Source organism: Ammospiza nelsoni, chromosome 1 (genome assembly GCF_027579445.1).
Source record: "Ammospiza nelsoni isolate bAmmNel1 chromosome 1, bAmmNel1.pri, whole genome shotgun sequence".
Taxonomy (NCBI): Eukaryota; Metazoa; Chordata; class Aves; order Passeriformes; family Passerellidae; genus Ammospiza; species Ammospiza nelsoni.
This window is the reverse complement of record NC_080633.1, coordinates 95,624,277-95,649,967: the sequence shown is the minus strand read 5'-3', so window position 1 is coordinate 95,649,967 and position 25,691 is coordinate 95,624,277. Positions and strand designations below refer to the sequence as shown.

General features: G+C 37.0%; 1 protein-coding gene across 1 annotated transcript in view; it reads left to right on the top strand.

The window, feature by feature from the left end:
- Positions 1 to 25,691, top strand: part of ZNF407 (zinc finger protein 407) — a 335,692-nt gene that overhangs the window by 113,951 nt on the left and 196,050 nt on the right. The window contains exon 4 of the mRNA XM_059481372.1: positions 18,633 to 18,707. Within this exon, the coding sequence (XP_059337355.1) occupies positions 18,633 to 18,707 (75 nt within the window). The remainder of the gene's footprint in view (positions 1 to 18,632; positions 18,708 to 25,691) is intronic.

The following is a 25,691-nucleotide window of genomic DNA, read 5'->3' as shown; positions in this document are numbered from 1 at the left end:
TGGTCTATTGGTATAATTTTTTAAAAATGTTATCTGTTACTCTGGAGAAATCCAATAGATTCATATGTTATGCTAAAAGCTAAACTAATCGATATATAATTTTGCATCCATATGTACATATGTATTGAGTAATCAGAAGTATTTGTTAACTGTAAAGATGAAAAATGAATTTTAGGGTGGTCACTGCCATAGGTGCCTACATATTTGTTTATGAATAGACCTTCAGGTGAACAGATTCCTCGTGTATGCACATAATACAAATAATACAAAGTTTGCTTTTTGGAACAGGCTTTCAAGAATACTAAATGAGCTTGATCCTGTTCCAGGTGGCCAGGGCTTTACAAATACAGCACAAGTTGTCATGGCCTTTGCTAAATAATATTTATTTTAAGGATTTACTGTAACAGTCTAACTAGTATAGGATTTAGTGTAACTAATTTAGAGAATTTAAAGATTAGATGCCCTTTAACTTGCCTGTGTTTATACAGCTCAGAATTGCGATGTGTTCGTTCTGGCATTCCGCCCTCTGATTTTTAGGATTAGTGTCTTCCATTTTTCAGTTTCCTGCTGAGCAACTACAAATGGATAAAACTGACTGGGTACCAGATCACCTGATTATCTCTCTCTCTCTCTCTTTTTATTTATTTATTTTTTTTTAACAAGAGGCTCTCGGGAACAAACATGCATTGCTTCCTGGGGAATTAATGGAGTAACGGAGTTAGTGATTTTGGCTTTATTAGGTGCTGGCAAGGTTGCTTTGGGACTTTGTTGTTTCAGAAAAGGACTATATATTGTTCACCTGTTAAACATTCACTACAGAAGTTAAGGATGGGGAAACAACCATTTGTCAGGAACTTGACTAATAAATAAATTTAATGATCTATTAAAAACAAATGGAGGAAAGTGTGATCTGAGAAAGACAGGTAAATCTTAGTATGTTTTTTTAGTTAGGGCCTCTGTTCTTCAGAAATTTTGTAAAGGTTAGGAGCCTTTCTCTGCACTGTCAATAACCCAAGACATTTCTAAATGATGCATGAGCTCTGACATTTGACTGCCAAGGAGACATGAACCTCCAATTTAAGCACAAGTAGTTTGACTTACTCATTTGCTGGTGGACTGTATACTGTTGGAATAAGCAGTTGAATTCTGGGCAGGAGGGATCATGCCCTTTTAGACCTTCTTCTAAAGGAATATACTTAGTATAACTAAGATTTTCTGATACCTGTTATGGTGCAAAAGGAAGGATAGGAAAATGGAATGCTATTGCTAAACACTTTTTAGCATCTGTAGCAGAAAGAAGCTCAGTGACTTCTGAAATATTCTGCCACTGTGAGCATGAGCCTCCATCACTGACGTTGATAATGAATTTGACTGTTTCTTTACTATGGGCTAAATTCCAGGCTGTGTTGTTACTCTGTAATGCACTCCATTGCTTGTCCTTGTTGTTATGCTCTTTTATGCCAGAAAAAGAATGCAGTTTGACAGCTATCACTACAAGTGCCTGTGGACATCATGTACAAGCCAAATGCTAGATGGTGATAAATATGTTATGATTAGACCTTGTTATCTAGATCATATGTACTGTAGTGAAACCTACACTTGTTTGCTCTCTTCTTGGGAGGAAGTAGGCTTGCATTAATTTAGAGATACGTTGGAAACAAAAAGATTTTTTTTAATTTTAAAATAATTTAAAAATTATTATTTTCAGTTTAATTTGTCTTGTTGCTGGAGTGAAAAACAATTTCTGAATGCTTTATGATATGATTTTTAGTGATGCATCTACAAAAAGGTAAGAAGAAATGCTATGTTTATGCTTACCAAAGTGATAAGAAAAAGCAGAATCCTTTGGTAATTGCAAATGTAAGAGCTACAGATGTTCATAGGAAAACATAAGAAGAATGCTGAAAAAGGGAATTCCATTTTAATCTGAAAAATACTCGAAAGAATTTGCTTGTTCACTTCTGTCATTGACTGCCTGCTAGCCCTTTCCCCTTATCGTGGAGTGTATGAAAAACAAGGGCAAGCATGTGTAGGTTATATTGGTCCCTTCTCTGTTCATGGTTATGTCCCAGAGGAGGGAAGAGTGAGGTCCTGATGTGTGCCGTATCTAAACATCTCCAGCTGAGGCAATCCATGGAAAATAGCATTGAGGGAAAACCACTTATTTTTCAGGCATAGTCCTTGAGCAGTAAGGTTGGCCCTCCTGCAGGCCAAGCTCCTGCAGATTTCTCCACAGCACAGCTACTAGGGACATGGAAAATCCAGTGAGCTGAATCTTCAGCGTGTCATGGTGTACTGGTGTACCAGCTTCACCCTTAGGCACAGCAATTGTTGCGTGTTCTGACCAATCCAGGGGTTAACTTGTGCTGTAGCTAGCATGGTGTTCTTTCCCAGACTGTTGGGATTTATTAGGAAAATAGTAGGCTTGACTGTGAATCCTTTTGTAAGGACAGTTGTCACTCACACAACTTCATTTATGTCACGTAATGAAAGAGACTGTGAGTTTGAAGGCTTTTAGGATCCTTTCCAACTCAGCATATTCTGTGATTGTGTAATCAGTGACATTTTTACTAACTTGTACCCATCCTTCCTCTGTAATCCCTGATTAGAGGTAGCAATATTGGGTTATTACTTTGACTGGCCTTAAAATAAGTAAGTAAACATACTCACAATTTTACAACATTACTCATTTTCATCAAGGCTGTTTAAACATGTCTTGAAAAGTAGGATGTGTTTTAGTCTAAGTGATGGTAAATTCTGCATGAGTTGTCACTAGTGTTAAGATTTGTGAAATTCTCTAATAGGTATTCAAGAAGGTAACTCCAATGCCAGGTAATATCTGTGCTCTGAAATGTTGTGAAAGGGCTTTTCATACTTCTGTTTGTACTTGGGACTGCTCAGTTTTGATTTGTAAATTGTGCATATCTTTTTTTGCATTCGTTTTAATTTTGAATAACTGTAACACAATGTTGAAGGATCCATATTTGGAATGATTTCTTGATTTTTGTAATTGATTTAAGATAAAGGCTAGCAGTTGGTAGGTCTGCATATCATCTTTCCCACTTCCCTTCCTGGAAAAAAAAAAATAGAAATCTGGTTATGTCTTCAGGCTTTCTATGCTGTAGCCCTAGTCAGAGTGCTTGAGATATATTTTGTACTGATATTTCCAAGTGGATTTCCTAGATGGATGTAGGCGTCTAAAACATAATGAGATCTAAATTGAGGAGATAACAGGATACTCTCAGCACCCCATTGAATCCAGTCTTAACTGAGAAGAGAGGATTTCCTTCAGATGACATATAAAAATGGGATTTCTAGGAGAGTGTTTGGTCAGGGATATTGTGATCAATGCTAATTTCTTCCACACCTGTTGTCTTTTAACAAATCCTAGAGGAGCTTGCAGTATTGGATTCTTCCACTCTTCTGGCCTTCTGTAGGCAGACAGGGTCAGGTAATGAATACAAAGACTTCTTTAGATCTAGTTATACAAAATCTCTCCTTGTGAACCTAAGTATGTTGACACTATCAGCAGACACATGTCCATTTTGTATTGCAGGAATGTGCAGTTCAAAGAGGCAGAAAAGTGTGATAAGAAAACCTGGCATGAACAACCAGATTCCACTGATGCATGAACACAAACACACCAGCTCACAGATGCACAAATATTCTGAGGCTAAAATAAAATAGTTTCTTGGCAGTTCTTATTCACACTTAATTGGCTAATTGCCCAGCCTGACACTGGCACTGGCAGTATTACAGAGGTAATATTTTTTTAAAGGGTGAGTAGTTCCTCAACAATGTCTCTGATATCCTTCATATGGATATCTTTTTCTTTAACAGCAGGCATGGAAGTGTAGCCATTTTTTAGGATTGACATTTATTTCTGTTCAGTGCTAGGAAAATATGTACATTGAAATCTTCTTTGTGTGCTTGGAGTAAGTAGAGAAGACAGAATATTTATGTTAAGCCAAATAATTTTATATGCCTATTCCTGGTTTTGTAGGATCTTTAGATGAGAAAAGAAGTCTGGGGACTTTCCAACATGAGCATCCTTATTGTGGAGATTTAAATAGAAAGTACAAGGTGTTTCCCTTTTCCTCATCAATGTTGGAAAGCAGTAGCATGACTAGCTGGTGATGGGTTAAGGGATCGGCTTATAGAAAATTATTATTCAAGGGCTGAATAGCTCAGGATCAGTACAGAGGATTGGATACAGATCCCATCACCTCCAGACTGTCTGTTCACATGCAGCTCATCTTTATTCTGGCCACACCTTGTTATTGTCTCATAAGTTTTTATAACTTCTCTTTAAAAAGTTTGGCTCCTTTGTATTCTAAAGAAAGTCACCATCAGAAATGACAGATTTGTTGTCACATTGGAAAAAAAATCACAATTGAAAGGGCATGGAACATGAACTTTAAATAACTGACTAAAATTAAAATTGGTGGAAAATAGAAGGATATTAAGAATTACAGACCAGTGAACTGTAAGTGCTGGGTAAATTGAAGTTATATTTTAGAGTCCAAGTCTAAAACACAGTCATAATGCCTTGGCAAACCAGTGTTACAAAGGAAAAGTGTTTCCAAATATTTATATGTGTATGCAGGCTACCTGCTTGTAAGACAGGGAGCAAATATAGGTAGTCTGGATAGCTATGCATCCTTTAACAAACTCCTTTATAACAGGACAATAAATGCCTAGCTACTTGTTGTTTTGGAGCATTTTCTTTATGAATTAGTGACTGATAAAAAAGAAGCTTAAAACTTTTAAAATTATTAAGCGTGCTATATCACAAAGCATGCAATACACAGACCACTGCTGACATACTTTTGGTTTAAAGAAAAAGAATAAATCTCTCAGCTATTATAATTTAATTACTGGCACAATTTAGGAGATTGTTCTGTTGAAACCTTTAATTGTTCCATTGAGGAAGTTTGTCCATTTCATAATATCTACCCTGCACTAAGAAAGTAATCCCTTTTTTTTTCTAAAAGCAATTATCTTTTCTGTTGTTGGATTCTCTGAAGGATGCGATCTGTCTGTTACTGTGCTTCACAAGAAGTTCTCTTGAACTTGTGCAGAAGACAAGCCCTTTCAGAAACTGTGGCGGTAGAGGAATTTGCATTGTTGATGTTTGGGATTGATCATTTGTTTTAGGCCCTCATTATGCAAAGTTCTTTGTGTTCTCTTGGCCTCTTTAATGTTTCAGGACTGTCTGGGGGGTGCTCAGCTTTCAGCAGAATAGAAATCTTTGTAGCATCATTATTTTCTTATATCTCTTCAACTGCAGTTTAGGTGAAACTTAGAAGGCACTCTTAAAGAAGGGCATGTGTAAATTCTCTGAAATGCAGCAGACATAACCTGTGCTCAGCAACACATTTTTAAGTTTCCATTTCTTGTAGAAGTCTTATGGGAAGCACAGTGTCTCTGCAGCACTGTCCCTGGTCAAGAGGAGCTCTCTTGCACTGTAACATATTAGAGATTTTCTACTCTTGCTAGGTCAGTGGTCTCAAAAATATTATTTCAAAAACTCCTCGATAAATTTTAAAACATTTCAATAAAAGAAATAAAACTCCAGTTTCTTTTTGGAGGATCCTGGGAGCTGGCAACTGCTAGAAATCATACTGTCTGTACAAAAAAAGACAGTTTGCTTTTTATTTTTAGGTGGAATTTTTAAGTGAAACTAAATGAAGTTTAATGGCTTATAACATTGCATGAATTTGTCAAAACTGATCAGCTGGATTGCTACACAATGAATACTGAAAATGTTCTGGTTTTTAGGCTTATAATAGCCTACAGCCATTCAAAAGTCAAAATGTTATTTGATGATTTCAGAATGTTAATGAAATTATTATTAATAGCACATATATTAATCTTAATGATATATGTAAATATGGGCAAATGTAAAGCTCTGTTGACACCAAAATAATTATTCTGCTGCTGAAAGTAAACCTGGGGTTAAATTTCAGTGATCAAGCATAAAATAGTTTGCTCTAAATGCGTCAATAAAGGAATTTCTGATGAAGTTTAAAATTGCATACAGGCTCAGGAGATTCAGAATGTTTGTTAGTACAAAAAAAATTGAAAAGGAAAGGATGATTCTATTTGCTTTTAAATTAGCAGAAAATAGTTACAGACTGTTTGGATTAAGACAAAAAGATGTAAAAGGCTTTGCTTTGTTGTTATCTGGATTTCAGAAAATATCGTATCTAATCAATGTTTAAGTGTGGGGGTTTTTTAGGTGAGAGGGAAGTAACATGTATCACTCTCCACTGTGAATTCATTTGCTTAATAATTTGATTTGACTGGCTTAACTTTTGTTTCTGTGCTTTTTGCTCATTTAAGTTGAAATGGTCCTTTTACAATATACATGTAATTTTTTCCCCCTCTTTGGTGGTGTTAATCAAACTGTAATATGGTTTTCATGCTTGCTTTGTTTTTTAGGAAGGCAACAGGGTTATGTTCAAGGAACGTAGAGACTTCTTCTCTGTAGCTATATGCAATAAACACCATGATACATTTTTTATTGTAATATCTATCTTTGAAAAGCTAAATGTTGGTAACAGATATGATCTCTCTATATTGCATTGTGAAAAGAAAGGGAGTGAGCTTAGTTGTAAAGCAGAATTTCATGGCATTTTACCTGTTGAGGGCCCTGTAGAGCCAGAAGTCTAGTGACTTGCCTAAGTGACAGGCAGTAGCAGCCATGGTGTCACTGTGTATTATCACCTCATGCTAGCTGGAAGCACTCCCTGAAGCCGATCTAGGTTGTATAGTCCTAGATGAGGTCTTCATGGGTGCTGACCATAAAAAGTTCATCAAAGTAATGAGGCGAGGCGAGAGCTTGGCGCTCATGGGCAGAGCTCAGCACCAAGGAGTGTGAACCGGCTCCAGCTGTGACAATAAAACAGCAGGTGGCTGCTGTCATTAGGGGTGGCAGATGAGGCAGGGGACTAACATTCAGCCCACAAAACTCTCATTTGTTAGCCATCGCCACTGTACCATGCAAAATAGCTTCCATCTCAGTCAATTTTACTTTGCAAAATATTACGCAGTCGCCATAAGAAAATTAGAGCCTTGGGTTTACTGGTTCCTTGGATCTTATAATCAGAAAACTCAGAGCTCTTAGGTTATGTGGAAAATTGGACTTTTTTCTCCCCTGAAGAGTTTGAGGGTCTTTACAGTAATTTTATAATAGGTTGTTTCCACCCCAGCATGTGTTTATCAGTTAATATTTTGGACTATTTTTAGTTTGTTACTCCTTTCTAAAATCAATTCCATCCGTCTGTTCAGCTATGTGTTGTACATAACACTGCCTGCTATTCAGTGTTACAAAAGTTGCACACTGATCAGACTATTTTCTGTCTCTATGTCTGTCCAGGTACAGATATTTCATGTAACAAATAATGGGATTTTTTGAGGGGAGCTCTGCTAATCTGAGAAATTGTAAAGAAACAGAACAGCCCTTTAATTTGTTGGATTTTTTTTTTTGTTTGCCTATTTCTGTTAATATAAAATGCTAAAGCATTTTGCATGTATTTAATCTTTGTGGAATGTTTTTAAGCTACCTAAAATTTGAGGCCTTTCTCAGCTGCAAACTGTCCTGGTGCAGCTCATCCCTGCAGCAAGGCTTGTGGGTGTCAGGGGTTAAACAGTGGGCAGTGTGTTGGCTCCAATGTGAGAGCCATTTTACTTGCATCTTGTTACAAAGCTATGCAGAGAATTGCATGTTGGTGGTTACATAGCTGTAAGTGACCTCCAGGAAATATGGAGAATTCAGGTGGTCATTTGCACATGTGTCAGTTGTGAACATGATAAATTCGAGTGCTCTAACAGGAACCCATTCATGGAAATCAAAATGTGACGCAATACTGAATAAGATGGAGTGCCACAGTGTGCGTTGGTACCTGTGCCACCTGTGCTGTCCAGTTCGCCTGCTACTGAAATGGACATGTGAAATCCCATCATTTTGTGCTGGCACTTGACATGAGGCTTTATGGAGCTGTGGTTGCAATGACAGCATGGATTAGGAAGGAAAACCCCTTTAATTGAAACTTCATTTCAGGAAGACACTAAAAAAATTTTTTTTTAGACATGGCTAATGTTTCTTTGTAGGTCCAGGCTGTCCCTTTGTATATAAAACTGAAGTTCTGTAATTTTTCTTGTTAGCAATATACATTCCTTTTATTGCATCTTTTGGGGTAGTTTGTAAATTCTTCTTCTCTTTTAGATAGCATAGCTTTTGTTTGAAAATACACTGATTTCTCCTTCACTTCATTGTTCATAGGTACACTCAGCATGTGTGTGTAGGTTTTTCCAGGCCCTTAAGATCAAAGATGTTTTGTTTTTTCTCAGTTCCACTGGGCACCTATGTAGTTCCTACATCTCTCATGTTTGATTTGTGGCCAGAAATGGTCAGAGTTAATCTCGGATGCTGGCTGGAATTGGAGTAATCTTTGCCAGAGAACATCTTCTGCTGTGTCACAGATATCATCTTTATGACTGTACTGATTTGTCTGATCTATATTCCTGTGTTTTTTCCAGACTGATGACAGTCTTCATACCAAGAGCATGCAACATCCTTACCAGACTGCACAAATGTGGGCTCGTTCTGTGTGTGTTTGTGTTTGTGTGTGTGTGTGTGTGTGCGTGTGTGTGTAAAACATCCATCTACATTCAGTGGGATTTTTTTTGTCTTTATTGCTTTAGTAATTTATATTTCAGGTGAGTACTCTTAATCCCTTCAGTCCTGGCTTTGGATTTCTGAAGTGAGTCCTGTTGGCCATCACAGGAAAACCTGAGAAACACCAGACTCTGCTTGGCAGCTTCAGTGATTCCCCTGCTAAGTATGTGACTGAAGTGATGAGAGGTGTTAGCATTTTTTTATGGGATAAGTGGAGTAACACCACTGTTACAGCTGTAATTCTTACTTGGATAGACTTTTGTGCTGCTCTTCATATCATCTGCATCCTCTATGATCAGTGCCATAATTTGAGAAAGTGTTTTAGGTCTATAATACTTGCATAGCAGTCTGTCTGGTCTGTATATCATGATTTGCTCTGAGAGACACTGTTACTGCCTTCAGTCAGCCTCCTTCTTCAGAGGTAGGAGGACGTTGTTGCAACACTCCACTTTTGGGAGGAGCTGGGCGTGGCTGTAGTGGGAATATCTGGAGAGACTGAAATGCCAGTTGAAGATGAAAGCTATGAGCTTTTACTTATGTTCGGGTGCTAACAAAAGATGTCTTCCAACAAAGAAAAATCAAACATTAATCAGACGTGCTTGTCAGGAGTTAGGTTGGCCTGATGACACAGTGTTAGGTGGTTCTTAGTCCCCAAGGTAGCAATGGCCAGGCCCAAGAGCCCTTGGACAAGGAAAGATGGAACCATCTTTGTGCTTTAAACATATTAATGGGGATACAAGTATGAGATGCATTTTTTGTGGACTGATCTGATCCACATGATAGCTTTTTGATTTCTTTGGCTGGAGCCAGTCAGTTCTGATTCCACCAGCCTGTTGTTAAAGGTTCATGTATGTGGATGGTAATACTGATGGTTACAGATTAGGTCTTCCTGTCATAGATTTACTATTTTTATGTAGCTACTTTGGCAAAAAGATATTCTGAAGTATTTTGCTTTCTACCTGCAGTCAAACAGTCTTGTGGAATGCCTGGATGTGAGGCAAAAAGGATGTGTTTTACAGCTGAGTTTAAGTCTCAGGAATAAACAAATCAACCAGCACTTGCTTTTCTATGTCAGGCAAAGACCTAGGGCAACATTCTCACTACTCTCACAGATCAAGCAGACTGCAGAGTCTTCGCTCCAGCCACCATCTATCACCAGCAGCATTTCAAATTGTGGGGAAATTGTCAATAAAAATTGTGTGTGTCTTCTGATTGTGTATGACTTCTGAGCAGTTCAGTCATCAGATAGTGACCAATTTATTCATCTCATTCCTTTCTTGGTAACTCTCAACTTTGCAAAAGACCACAGGCACTGTAGCTGCAGAATTGACTGAGTTATGTATGTGGCACTGTTACTGCAGGCCCTATGTGTTTTCTAGTCGACAAATCAACTGTCTTTAGATTTGTTTAGATTTCCTTTAAAACAGGCAACAGTAGATTCTTTTGATGAGGAGAATTTCATTCTCAAGATAGCTCTTCCTCTAGAAGCTTTGCATAAACCTGGTAATTCAGTCTTCTGTGTGATTTCTGAGCCATCAGGAAGAAGCTAATCAAAAGTGACTTTTTATTTAGGAATAGCAAGGCATTAAAATATATTTATTTCACTCTATAAATTCTAATTTTAAGTAGAAAGTCATTGGAAGATCCTTATTTTGAGATAGTCTTATAGTCTGTTTCTTGCACTTTCAAAAGGCTCAGACTTTGCTGGTTGGGATCGCTAGGAAGCTCTTTACAAACTGTCTGCAGAAAGTCCAGTATTTCAAAACTCCTCTCAGGGCACCTAGAGGTGTGGTTCACCTGACCCACCCAAAAGATTGAATCGACTTTGGACAATTTCTGCCTTCAAATATTAGCTTGTTTATCCTGCTGTTGCTTTCCAGATGCTAAATGATGATATGCAGAACTGATGATATGCAGAACTGATGATATGCAGAACTGCATCAAATTCCTTATCTGAAGTCCTGAGCATGCTAGGAAATGGACTCAGTCATGAGCAGGAAGACAAGCCAATACCTGAAGAAAGTGGAAAGAATGGATAAGGGAGGAATCAGAGATATGAGAATGTTGGATATACAAGTAATGAAAAAAGAAAATATATAAGTCGTGTCTTGGTGGCAAGATTGCTAAAGCACTATTCTGGATCACAATGCTTACAGATGTAAGCATTCATTTATGTTTAAAGCATTTCTGCAGCTTCATGTAGCATGGCAAGTGTTTTTTCTCGTGATGTCCTGGTTTTGGATGTGTGTATTAATCTCTCTTTAATGTAAGGCACTTCAAACACCAAACTTAGGATTGCATCTCAGACTTTAGGAAAAGAGGTTCTGCATTGTAGTAGACTTGAGAGGTTGATAGCAGTGCTAGAGAAAGCACATTGTGATTCTGTCTTTTTCTTCTTTTTTTTTTTTTTTTTTTTTTTTTTTTAGTACTTGTGCAGCTGTTAGATTACCAAACACCTGTTAGAGGTGACAGTTACAGATGCTCAATAACCAATGAAAATTAATAGAACATGTGATTCTTTTAGCTTAGAAGTGATTTGGTAAGATGTGTTTGGAAATCTAATTACATACTGCTGCTGTTTACCATTATCACTTAACATTCATTAACTTCTCTGAATATTGAAACAAACATTTCTTGTAGTGGTACTAATTTTCTCATATATTTGTAAGGTGATTTTCTGACAGAGGGAACACCTGACTTTAACGGTTTTGCCACAGTTTAGCTATTTTAAGTTTACTCTTCAAGCAAATAAAAGCAGAATGTCATTTGTTTACTTACATTTAACACTTGTTATTGTGTCTTCAAATATAAAAGTTCACAGTTCCACTCTTAAATTTCTACTCACTTTTATGTTAATAATAATTCCTGCAGCTGTCATTGAAGAGTACTTTTTGCATTTAAAATAAAACACTTCTACTCAATATCTTCAAACCTAAAAAGTTCAGAATGGACCTGAGCTAACTTGCAGGAAACCTTTTTGATTTCAGTTACAAAGTAAGTCACTTAAGGTGAGGCACACAGGTAAGTGAGCTCCCTCATGGGAGAGGAAATTATATAAATACTGCCAGTGAATTCCTTTTTTGCCACAATAACAGACTAAATTTCTGTCCTGGATGGTTTATTTTATAACATAAGTCTCTTAAAAGTGGGATGGTGAGAAAACTCAACAACTTCTGATGACAAGACAAGCTTGAGTGGAACAGTAGAGGATGTTTTCTGTTTTATTTAGTTTGCTCTTTCTTTGTACCCAGATCTCTTCTGCTTGAATATGTACGCGGAGATAATTGTGCCAGTTGCTGCTACTTTATGGCCATGGGGCTAATCATTCTTTGCCATCTTGAGAATAGCAGATTGGTGGCAGAGAGCAACAAGAATATGTTGAGGGATGTCTCTCTCTTCTGGTTGATAGATGCAGGAATATGCAGGAGCAACACAGTCGATTGATTGATTGATTGATAGCGCGCAACTCATCCATAATGATCTGTCTGATATAGCAGTAAATTATTCTTGAGATTGATGCAGGTCATTGAACAGCACATTGACAATCCTGTTGTCTGTCATCCTGTTCAAAGCAAGGCAGGAACAGTAGCTGCTGTGATACTCAAGTCTACCATGAGTGCTAGCTGTGTGCAGGTGTTCTGATAATACAAGTTGTTGTCTTTATTTTTTGGGCAGCTTGGCTTCATTGCTAGGTTGTTACAAGTAACAGTAAAAAGAGATGAGGTATTTTTAAAAGAAAAGGTATACTCACTGCATTGGTGATTTCATAGTAACATAAAAAACATTTGAAAATGTTGGGTTTTAAACTTCAGTAGCAGAACTTCTCCATGGAAAATAAGCTAATAATTAAGAAACATACCTGGTTGTTGCATGGAAAATTTTAAGTCCTCCCTCCAAATCCAAACAACACCCTAAAACCCACACAAAATTGAAGCAGAAAGGCTGATAGTTCTCAGAAATTCCAAAGTTATGTTGGTCTTTAGGTTCTATGAACTGCCATGATATCTTCCCATGGTAATCTGGGTTCTTGTCTTGTTAGTGATGGCAAGGTTGTCTTCATTTCCCTCTTTTGGTTTCTCTTTTCAAGAGGAAAAGTTTGAATTTTCCATTCTTCCAGGTTACACACACCTGAAGATGTGGATGGATGGATATGTGTTGCTTCCCAGTTCAATTAGTGGCGTTGGTGAGGGTGGAGCATAGAGCAGCCATATCCTGCTTTGACACATGGGGTTAGCAGGGAGTAGAAGGCGGTGTGTCACTGCGCTCTCAGCACCGCAGACTGCGTGATGACTTGTTAACCTTTTAGAACGTTATTGATTTTTATTTTCTTTTAGCTTGCAAAGAATAACCATCTCCTTTATTTGGAAGTAATAAGACCTGCTTTATTTGGCTAGTAAGTGAGTCTGGAGAGAGCCCCATCTTTCCTGTTCAGGGTTCTAGGACTTGACGTCCTGTCATAGAGGGCATGAAGTTTTTCAGATATGTGGATGTTTTCTACGTTAGACTTCGCTCTGCCAGATATTTACTTGAACCTGACATCTTGTCACAAAGGGCATGAAGCCTTTCAGACTGCAGGATATCTTCCACACCAGACTCTGCCCTGCCAGATACTTTCTTTTAAATTGAGTCCCTTGCGCGCAGTCATGCAAGAGAGTTATCAGAGCCCCAGTCTGGACCCTTCAGATTTAGCAAACATCCAAAAAGATGGACTTGAAGAAATTCTCAGGAATTTAGACTTTTGATGCATGGAAAGAAATGCTTGTTCATAGAAAACCATTGCTTTCTGGACAGTTCTGCATCTGCCTCTGTGCTCTTATTCCTGAAGTTAACCTGCTGAATAAATCCTGGTGGAGACATAAGATTTGGGTGGCAACTTTTTAGTATAATTTGGAGAATTTGAAAACTTGAAATTTTTTACTTCAGGTACTCTGTTTAAGTACTATTTGACTAAGTGCTGATTTGAATATGAAAAGTTCTACTTTTAGGAGTAGAATATGCACAACTGAAGTGCATGCAGTAATCTGTAATTGTATATAGAAGTTATATTGAACGTTCTGAAATGCATGCACGTCCTGGTATCTCTTGATAAACTGAACTGTTTTTCTCTCCTACTGGTTGATACCCCTGTTGGCATGGCTCTATGTGAACCACACATTCAACTACAATTAGGGTTTCCAGTGTTTTTTGAGACACAGTAAGAACAAGAACGCTTCATTAAGGTGGTAAGAACCATAGACTCCACATTGTTGTTTACTTGCCTGAACATATCCCAGTCCCCCTTCTTGGCATCATCTGTGAAGCTTGCCTTGATTTCCTGGTTTCTTGCCTCATACAAGGACAGAAATTCAAGCATAGATAATAGAAAACAAAACCTGGTGTGAACAAAATAATATATTATTTCATTGTATTCTGTGATGATGTATAAAAGTTTGAGATCCTATTTCTTATTATTCCTTGATGCTGTCAGATCTCCTAGCTGATTCATCCAAGGTATAACATTCTATCCTTTCTATATGCCTGAAATTTATGCTAAAACAAAGCACTAAGTTCTTAGATTTGTTTATGTGTTTGATTTTGGTTATTTTAAAGGCTCTCAAGAAGCTTTTTAAAACATCCTATGTACTTGGGTTATGCACTAGCTTACCTGTATTCTCAGAGTTAAATTTGTGTATAAAGAGGTTTTGGACAGTTTAAAGGAGATGTAAAGGATATTGAGAATATGAATAAAGGCTAGATATTCATTGTTATTCTCCTGGACTTTTCTGCTGTCATTGAACATTGTTGTCTGTAAGATAAATTCTCCAAGAGCAATTGCAGAGAGCAATGTATCCACTAAGAAGTGATTTAAAATTGCTCTTCAGCTGCTCGATACCTTGTTTGTGGAGTCCCACAAAAATAAATTCCCGTGCTGGCCCTCCTCAACAGTTATGTGCAGTCAGAAGATGACTGCTCTGTCACCATGGCTTCGAGTGACTTTCTGGTCGAGGTAACGTGTAGCTCCTTCCTAGGTCAAGGCACTTGATAAACACACAGGCAATAACAGGTTTTTTGGCCTTATGGCCCAGAATGCTTGTTTTGGTTTGTGTGTGTGTGTTGTGTGTTTGGTTCTGGGTGGGTTTTTTTTAGGTTTTTCACTAACCCAGTGATGTACTTATTCAAAGGGAAAGAGCTATTATGGATTCAAAGCATAAGAAAACTTAGAATCTTTTTCCTCTCAAAGCAAGATACTTCACAGAGAACAGTTTTCTCCCCACAGAGAAAATAGAAAACAGACAATACATGACAGATTATTCCTATTCCTTGTGTACTGTGATGATAAACATTGTACATGCTGAAAAATTTGTATTACACTAGAATAAAATGTGGAAGTTAAGATTGTCCAATATGTTTCTTTATTCCCAGAATTAGAAGTCCCTTTGTTTCTTTTGTACTTTAAAATGTGCTTTTATCTGAAGACAAATCTATAGAGGCTCCTAAATCAGTTACAGACATTCTGAGAGAGTCCAAATACTGTTTGAGGATTGCCATGGAATATGAACAGTCACGTTCCTACAAACCACAACTCTTCTAAAAGGAAACCAGAATCTTCTGCGAACTTATTTTGGGAAAGGTGCTCATATGATTTAAAGTAATTTTTATTTATAGTTTGTGTGCAAAAAGTTGTCTGTAGGGAATGAGGATGCTATCCTAAAGCTCTGTGTAATTTTTCAATTGGTCTTAAATTTATCCTGTAGTTTCAACATAGAGTGTATGCCTGAGGATGTTGCTGGTTTTGAAGCCGGAGTAGTTGAATATCACAAAAAAGTTAACGCAGCACAATGCTACTGACAGCAAAAGGAATCCTGCCTACTCACCTTGTTCCACTTTCAGAAGAGGCTTCTCGTAGTCTCCCTACCAAATGAAAAGAACTCCCAGTGAGCATGACATGGATGTATAGGCTGGACATCTCTGCCTGCTGAGACCTGACCCACAGGGGAGCCGCTGGGCTGGGACTTCTTGTCTTCATGTGGGTGGAGGACGAATTTGTCCAGATTAGAGTTTGTAAAACTGGTTCCAGGCCTCTAGTATGGCCTGGTTTGCACATATTTGAAACAGTGGAGTTGGTTTGATGACAGGCTTTTTCTACTCCCTCTTGATGCGCTTCTGAAACGCATTAGTTTTTAGCATTTGAATGTTTATACTTTCACTAGAAATAAAAACAAGAAATGAGAAGTTTGGTGAAGCCTGAATTGGTGCTTTTCAATTGCTGATGGAAAGATTCCTTTTGATTTGAAGATACATCAGTGCAATGTATCTTGAAAGCATTCACTCAGTGAGTACTTTTAGGTGCCAGTCAGACTTCTCTAAAGATTATTTTCAAAGGCCAAGGCTAAGTCATGTCTACTCCAGCAGTAGCTTGAGAGGTAAATAGCATAGATAAACACATTATTTTTTTTACTACTAAACCATTAATTACATCGAAACCTAGCGTTACTGAATGTATGGAAAACATTTTTGTGTTTCTTTTGTAAAGCCAGCAAACACTGCTACCACCTCTCTGAAAATCACCTGCAGGATTTAGTAAACAAAACCAAATAGTTTTTACTTGTTTCTCTTTGTGGTTTTGTTTGTTTGTTTGTTTGTTTGTTTTAATGGGTGGTCCTCAAACTCAGCATCTAAACAAGGTTGTTGAGACTTTCCCTCTTGTTTTAATAATGCCTGTCTCTGTTGGTAATTTTTTTTAATCTTGTTCTCAATTTCTTATGAAAATAGAAATTTTATTTTTAAGGTCTGTTTCTGTAAGGTGGGGAGCTGCCCTGAGCTGTGCAGAGTGCTCCAGACTTGCACTGAGGCTTTTGGCACTCCTCAAGTCTGAAGCCTTCGAGCCTTACATGAAAAGCTTAAAATGTTAGCAGTTTCTGAAACCCAAACTGAGTCAGGGTTCATTTTATTTGTGCTGTGTAACAGCAGCAAAATGGTTGCTAGAACATAGATGCAACAGAGAAGAGGCAGAATGTGAGATTAACTGCTTCATGTTATTACCAAGACCTTTGTCTTTGATTTTGCAGAAAGGTATGTCTGTCTGTACCCCTGCAGTTGTGTGGTAGATGAAATGGTGAGCCTTTGTTTGGCAGCTTTAACTAAATAGGCTCAGAAACCAAAAAGTGCTTCCCTGCAAATATTGTGTAGCTGGTTGGATCTTTATATTCCATGCAAATAGCAAAATATCCCTTTACCTCTCTGATTGCACATTGCCCTTTCACAATAATTTCACTGAGTTTATTTTTCTTTTAGAGAAGAGGGGAAATGGAATTTTGTAACAGGAAATGCAGGTATTACTAAATGAAAATATGTTTGGTACCTTCCACAACTTGGTGGAAATAGTATTTTTGTTGAAAAGCAAAGGCAGTACATTTTGTATCCCTTATGTTTTTTTTGGAATACATTTTTTTGTTTTGTTACAATGATTTTCCCTATGTACAGTAATTTTGATGACACTTGCATAATAATGATGGTAATGGTGTAATAGATTATTCACAGTTGTAATGGTTATGATGCCATAGTAATAAGTTGGGTAGGGAAAAGTATTTAGGATACTTTTAAAATGTATTTTTGTAAAAAATAAGGAAATTTATATCATTTAAATAAGGCAGTATTATATTCCTACACCTTAAGGGATGCACAAGAGAGATTCTCTGTAATGTGCAAGTGCCCAAAGAAGATCAGACACAGAAAAGCTAAATTTACATAATTGTAAAGGAAAAGTACTGTGTCTTTGCTTTTGTGGCTCTTATATCCCATAGTGCTGGTGTTTTACAGTCCTTCCATTGTCCATTACTGCAAACACGTCCAGATGAATTCAGCGTTTAATGTTAAAAATCTTATAACATGCCAGTTTGATTTGTAGCCCTTCATATCATGGAATGCTAATTAAAATCATATTTTTGCATATGTCATGCCTTTCATGTACATATGCAAATAGAGTCTATTGCCTTTCAGCTATTAGTAATTAACTTTATGAAGGACAGCTGTAATACATAATTAACAAAAATGTTTGCAAGCCCTTTTCACACTGAAAGTTGCAGCAGTAAAATTTTTGCTTATCGAGAAAACCATTTTAGTTTAAAGCTTCAGTCTGATATCTAAATTGTTTGAAGCAGTCACATGACATAATTAAATTGATGTTATGGTCTTATCAGCAGAAGAATAGTACTTGATAGGCTTCTATCTGTTTCATTACGTATGTCACCAAAATTAAAGTAAATTATCTGTGTTTGGTTTGGTAGAAACATGATGCCAGGTAATATGTGTTTTGTTGCTGCTGTTGGTGCTTTGAAGAATGTCTTGCCAGTTTGAACAATATTCCTGCTGATAGTGTATTCGTGAACATGTGCTTCATGTTTTTCATCCTTTTTTTTCACAAGGCTATAAAATAACTAAGGCTATTAATTTGTTTCTGTGTGTATCTCTTTAAATAATTAATAATACAATGAAGTTTGACCAGGCATAAGCAGTGATTAAAGCATCTTATCTTGCTGTTTTTTTATGGTTCTCATGAAAAACAATGGAACTACCTGTATGAAGAAAGGTTGCAGGATGGGTCCATAAGGCTTAAATAAATTCAAAGGTGTAACTAAAACTGTATTACTTTATAACATCAAACAATGTTCTTCAGGTAAAATAGCCTGTATTATCAGTATAATGTGTGAAATGTTTTAATTTTCAAAGGGAAGCAGAAACAGGTTTTCCTTTCTTTGACCAGTGGTGTATGGTTGGGACTTGTAAGAGAAAAGCCAAGGGATTGCAAAATGAGGGAAATCTGTTGTTACAGAATGGACTCCCCAATCTAAGTCACATCCTAGCAGAGGAGGGATTTTTTTTTAGGTCTGCCTTTAATGAAATGTGTTCAAGTGCATGCTCAAAAAAGAAAAAAAAAAATTATCTTTCTCATTTGCTCTTTGTTTGACAGGGTGGCGTTTGTGATGAAGAAGCATTTGAATACTCATTTGCTGGGCAAACACGGAGTTGGCACCCCTAAAGAAAGGTAAACTGCTTTAAAATTCTTTTCCATTGTATCTTATACAGTATGTGGAGATCTTTTCTAGAATATTTATCTTGCCCACAATTAAGCCATCTGGATTTTTTCCTCAACTCCAAGAGAGATCAGCATCTTTAAGTGCTCTTATGTTGTGTGGTGCTTATGACGTGTCTGTAGAAAGAAATTCCAAGTAAGAGGTGTGGAATTTGCAGCTTTTGAGGCTTTTTTTGATAGGTGATGTTATTTTCTTTAAACTTTCATAGTTGGAAATGTGCCTCTCAGTGCAAATTCAAATGTTTGGGGTTTTTTGGTTTTCTTTTCCTTTTTTGTTCTGTTCTTCCTGGCCTTGATGCTCATAGGTTTATAAAATTACTTTTGAAGAGGTCATAGCCATAGAGAAATCAAAAAGAAAGTTTCCTCAAGTGTTCTTGGGCAGGAAGGGAGATTTGGCATTTTCACTATTTTTAAAATGAATTAATTTATTTTTTCAATCTGTACACAGCTACTTACTCTCCAACTTTGTTTGCAAGCAGGTTATTTTTTTATATGGTTTAAAATATAACTGTGTTTTACAAACTCAATGGCACTGTGTTTGCAGATAAACAGATTTTGCTTGAGATTTATTTGGCACATTGTGGCTTAGCTATTGCTATTTCACTGAATCTTTGGGCCAACTAGAAAATTGATGTGTTTTGGGTAGCTAAAAGATCTCATATTCTCTTTCAGCCTGGGTAGATGGAGGTGTTCATTGCTGGATACTTGACACTGTTTCAAGTATTACTGCCTTGTAACTCATTCTTTGGGGGTAGGCTTTCATAAATAAAGTGTATTTTCTGGTTTTGATATGAAAAAAGAGGAAAATAAGTTATAGGAGCTGTAGGAGAGCCCAGCAAAGCTCTTTCTGAGCCATGTTCATTTCTTGTTAAAGACAGTGGAAATTGTGGTCAATTAGACCCATTCCTCACAAGTTTGTCATGCTTTAATCATGGAGGGACCTAAGAGGAGGGTTTTTAATTAACACCCCATATATATTTTAGTTTGACTTAGCACTGATTTAGGTAGTGCTTTTATTTTTAAGATTTCCTCTACAAAGGTCTTGACCAGAATTTCCCTACCATGTGATTATTCAAGAGTTTTGAGATATTCTATTTAATCTAAAATACACAGCGATGCATTGAAAAAACAGCTACAGTTTCATCAAAGCAGATATCATAATAAAGTTTATTTTGGTTATCTCTTGTCCAAGCACAACAATTAGAAAAAATGTTTTGCTATGGTGGCTTATTTTATAACTGGAAGTATTCAATACCAATATATTCTTTTACAAGGGGATACTTACTGTACACTCACCATAAATACAACATAGAGATAACTTGCATCACCCTAGTGAATATGTGCACAATGAAGGATACATACAATATATTTATCTTAGCCTGAGAGGCATATCTTTAGTGATGATCATCTTGAAATGAATTCCTAAACAAGCAGGATGCTATGAAGTAAATCAGTTGTTGCTGGCTTTTCTTTGAGTGTTTTGTTCGGAAGGTCTCTCAGCTCTGGCCATTTTCCCCATTTCTTCCTGTATTCCTTCAGGGCTTTCTGGCTGGCTGGCCAGCACGACACGAGGAGGAGGAGGAGGAGGAGGAGGGTGGCAGGTTTACAGGCTCTGGCTGCCCAAGGAGCAGAGGAGCCCTGCTGAGGCCTGCAGCCTCCCTGCCCTGCCTGCTGGCATGGCTGGGCAGGCTTTGCCTCCAGCACAGGCAGGTGGAATTGGAAATTACTTCATGCCCTCTTCTTTTGCAATTTCTTCATCCATCTTTGGAGTATTTCTTTTCCACAATACCTTTTCAGGTGGCACTTCAGCTTAATGTAGAGCAGCATCAAACAGTAGTGGCAGAGCTACAACAACAATATAAATTTCTAGTAGCAGTCCCTCACTGTGGATGGGGCATGTTTAAGCCACGTGAACTACTGCAGTAAATACCAAACCATTGTTGCTTTCCTTTCCACCTTTCCTTTTCTATTATGAGAAAGTTTGATGCCTGTTAATGGCTTTAGGAACCAAAGAAATCCTTCTTCTGCATGTTAAACCATCACTCTGGGCATAAACATATTACAAATTAAGTTACGTAGTTTTCTTACCTATGTAAAACATTAATGCCTTGATTATAATTTTGCAAGCTTGCTATTTTTTAATTTCTCTAGGACAATATAATCAGTTTATTCTTTATGTTTTGAATTTGATTCTGCCCTCTGATACATTGCATATTATAGCAAATACTAATAGAAGCTAGCTAAATAGGCTGTGACAATTAAATTAATAATGCATTTTATTTGCAAGTGTTTAGTCTTCATGGTTTGACTGATATATGCAAAGATGGTAATTTATTAAAAGTAAATTCATGTAATTGTACTACAGAATTTGATGGACCAAAAAAAGTTGTCAGCATGACTATCATCAAAAACAGAAAATTGAAAAGAAGTTCAAAAGGGTGCTTGAAAAAAACGGTTATAACCCATACATTCCAAGAAATTGAGGCCCTTTATACAAACTTCTTAGAATCCAATTGCTGGTGGTAAGCATAGAGATAGTTCTGAAAGGGAGAGGAAAAATACATTTACAATTCAGTAAGGAGTACTTAACTTATGCACCTTGCCCTCTGTAGCTTTCCATCACTATTGGTTTTTTTTATGCACAAAAGGGAGGAGTTATGGAGGCTGTGGAGGTGTTTGCATGGGCAGATACAGAAAACGAGTGTAACTCATAATGAAATTGCTGCTGAAACATCTTTTGTTTGGGTTATTTTCTTTTTTAAAAGACAGAATTGATTTAAAGGGAAAATACTGTGCAGTTGAACTTGTAGTAAAATGTCTGCACATTTCAGACACAAAACCCCCTACTGCCTAGTCCATTATGATCATTACAATTTAATAGCTAACTCAAAAGTGGAATGTTTTAACAGAAAAAAAATTCCTCTAAGGTATATTTTCTTGTTATTGGAACTGTGATACTGATTTATTGTCAACTTGAATGTGTCTCAAAACTGGCATGTTATCTGCTAAGTCCAAGGCCAGTACATATTTGGTACTTCAGTGTCAGTAATCTTCATGGGACCTATAACTATATCTTATTGGCAGGATAAATCTTTGGCTACACCTTTATTGTGCCTAGTAGACATCGTGGTTGGGGACAAGGTGAGTGCATCGGTGATGTTAGTGGTGCCAAGTTCTAATTTCTGTTACATCATTATTGTACTTGTAAATTGTGTCAAAACACAGAACAAAGAGATGTTTCACTATTAAGATTTACACATACGCACACATAAAAATATGAGCAAGAAAATAAAAATAAATTCACTAAGTCATTCATCAGTGAGAATAAATTCTGCCACTGTTAAGTACAACTCTGGATTTAGAATTTTTTAAATGAAAAATACACATAAATACTCTTTAAAGATTTTTTAGAGACACCATTAGTACTGTAAAATATACATTTTTTAGTTTATGATACTTTCTTAACTAGAGTTCTATCTATCTGTTTAAAGAATTCATTTACAAAGAAAAAGCCATAGAAAAGCCTTTATAGTTGCTTAATTACCTCATCTTCCTTATGAATTTTAAATTATGAGTTGCCTCTGAAATAACTTTACATATGAGTAATCCCATTGAATAAAATAGAATCATTCATATATGAATGAATAAAGTTACTAGTAGCAAAGTCAGTCACTGAATTGGAGTATCTATTATAAAACAATTCCTGTAAAGGTCATTAAAGTATATATTTAATTTTGGAAGGTTCTGGTATTTTTCATGTGCTTTAAGAATGGGATCATTGTTACAGTGCTAGCAACATTATATGAAGATCATATGATTTTGAAATCATCTTGATTGATTGAAAAAACTGTATAGTGATTTCAACTTCAGAGCAAGAGCTGTAGGTAAATACCTACTACTGTGTAATAACAACCTAAATATATTTGAGATGCTTTGTCAAATAATTTTGGAATATAACATACCTCTAAAATTTGTGTATTTTTTGCACTTTGAAGTAAAAAGAGGAAGTTCCTAGGTTGCCAGTTGTTTCATGTGCTTGCATAAGCCCATCTAAATTTTTGAATATTAAATTCTACTAATATGTAAATATCATGAAATAGACCAGACTGCAAGTATATCAGTGGAAGGGATTGTTGAAGTTTGAAAGAAAGGTAGCCAGGGAAAATGAACTCAGGGTTGATGTTCTGTATATTATTGAGAAAACTGTCTTGTAATCAGCTGCTGTGTCCCAATATTTCCATTTTGAATGTAAAACTAGAAGTGTATCAAGTTCATCAGTACAACCCTCTTTTATTTAACTGAACTGTTAATTCTTCTCTTGAAACATTTTTCTTTCTTTGAGTAGAGAAATTTGTGATAGTAACTATTTGTTACGCCTGTTTTGGGCAATGCTACCCCTGCAAAGTAAAAAGGTCCAGTTTGATGTTACAGGTAATTTTGGGTAAACAAGTGGCAAAAGTCACAAAGTGATGTGCCATACATCCATATGAAAGGAAGTTGTTCCAGTCATACATCCCAGCTTTCTGCTTCCACTGCATAAGTCAACTGTGCAGGCCAAGAGGGTAAGGGTTAGTATGCAATCATTTTGTAATAAAATAACCTGCTCGTGTTCTGAAGGAATGAGTTCTGTATGTGGCTGTCTCACAGAAGGGTTTCCAGTTAGAAGCACTGGCAGTACACATGGATCCACTGGACAAGAGGCTACCTGGAATACCAGAGAGATGGTTTGCTGAGTCTTGTCTGCTAGCTTTGTCATCACCTTTTACTGCTTCTTGCAAATGAGTTGGAGTTTTCAACTGAAACCCAACTACTAAGATTAACTGGATAGGAATGGAAAGTTTTATTTAATTGATTATTTCCTGCATTTTGCTTTAAAAGGGTCTTGGACAGTTGCATAATCATACTTTGGAAAAGTGCTAAGGAAAGAAATGTAGCTTTTTCTTGAAATAGTTACTGTTTGGAAGTTTGTGATGAGAGGATGTGTGTGTGTGAAGGACTCAAGCAGTGTTTGGGGAGCTGAAGTTTTGACTGAGATGCATGCTCAGCTTTCCATGTTTTGGAGGCTTATCAGACCTGTGGAAGCAGTATTTCTCTTTGGTGTTCAGCTCTTGTCTGGTGCTATACTATGTCAGAGTGTGGAACAGGTTCCATAGGTACAGGCTCCACAATCACTTGCTGCCTGAGTGTTTTTCTCTGTCTGTGGCTGACCAAGGAACATAAGGAAGCCACCTGTGATTCCTTAGGTGCTGGAAGTAGAAGATGTGATGAAAATTCACAGCTTTCCTCATGGCTTGTTGTCTGTACACGCATATGCATTTGCTTTACTACAAAGAAATGAAGACTAGGCAGACATTTGTACTTTGGAAGACTGCTATCAAAAAGACAAGTGATGACTTCAGCATCTTTTCTGAAAGAAAAATAACAAGTGAAGGACTGTAAAAGAATTAAGTTATTTTGCTACGACTCATTATTTGTTCTTCTTATCAAATCCTGGCAATGTTAGAGTTTAGTTCAGAAGGAAGGACAAACTGAAGTAGGTTTATTTTAATTGCTAGGTATGTGAGATATTTTGGAGATTTCTGTAGTCAGCAACAGTCTTCCTGTTGTGAAGGCTTAGCTGCTATGGTTAGGAAGTAGAGGGAGAACCCAATGGGATTCATGCTGTTCACAGTGAGCACCTTTGGCTAATTTGAAGCATCATAACAAGATATAAATGATGATATCATATTCATAAACAATCAAGTACTGTCTAGAGCATAGGTTGTTATTTCCATTAGCAAGAGTATGCTAACATTGTTGGTGAATCTGTGGAAGACAGTGTGGGTAGCTGCTGAAAGCACCAGCTTTATTTCACAATGGTTTGTTTCCCAGGAAAACACAGTCCCTTGTTGCATGCCATCAGCCAAAACGTTGTAAGCTGCAAACTGATCTCTCCTCTGATGCAGTCAGCTGAAAGTAAATTGTTCCAGTCGCATGTCCCAGCTTGCTGCTTCCACTGTGTAAGGCAACTGTGTAGGTCAAGAGGGTAAGGATTAGGATGGCAATATATCTCTAGATCCCTTTTTACCTGCATGGGACTGGTAGCAAGGGACCTCTCCAGACAACTCTGCAGTCTGTGTTACACTTTGAGGGTGGTACGTTGTGACATTTATAGATGTGAAATGTTCCATGTCTTGGGTGGTACCATGACTTTGATCAGTCTATATAATGCAACAGAAATATTTTTTGAGAATACTAAAAAGGAAATGGAAACATAATCTCTTGACTATTCTGCAATGAAATATTTTCCATACATTCTGAATAATCAAGAGGAGTATTTTGTAAACTTTGGAAGTGAAAACAGAAGTTCTGTGGCAAATGCTGTATTTGACTGATGGTAGAAGCTTTCTTTCTACTTTTTAGCCACACACTTCAAAATTCTTGCATCAAGTTATGACACCATCAGAACTACTTTTCTGCAGCCAAAACAGCTGCATAATTATTAAATATGAATGTTTGTTTATCCAGGTTTACTTAAGTTTCAGCACCTCAAAGTGGAAAGAAAATGCTGGAGAGACATGTTCTGGAGTGAACAGTTCCATGACTGCAATTCTAAATTCACCTCCTCAGTGCTATAACATTTAAAAAGAAAAGTTGACTGAGACTTAAGTGGTAGAAACGTGGAGGTCTTGTTGTAGTATAAAGAAAATCTTCTCCAATATGAGCCTGCAAGGTGTGCTCTGTACTGATCTCTGGTGGGTAGAGTCATAGGACAGCCCAGCTTAGAAGGGAAATCCAAGAATAATCTGGTCCAATTTTTGTAGGGGAGGAGAACCTAGAGATCATCTATCACTCTGTCCAATAACATATTGAAAATTTGCAGTGACGAGAGCTCTGCCACATCCCTGAGGAAGTTGCTCCAGTGAATGCTTGTCCTTGTAATAATTTTTTTGTTAA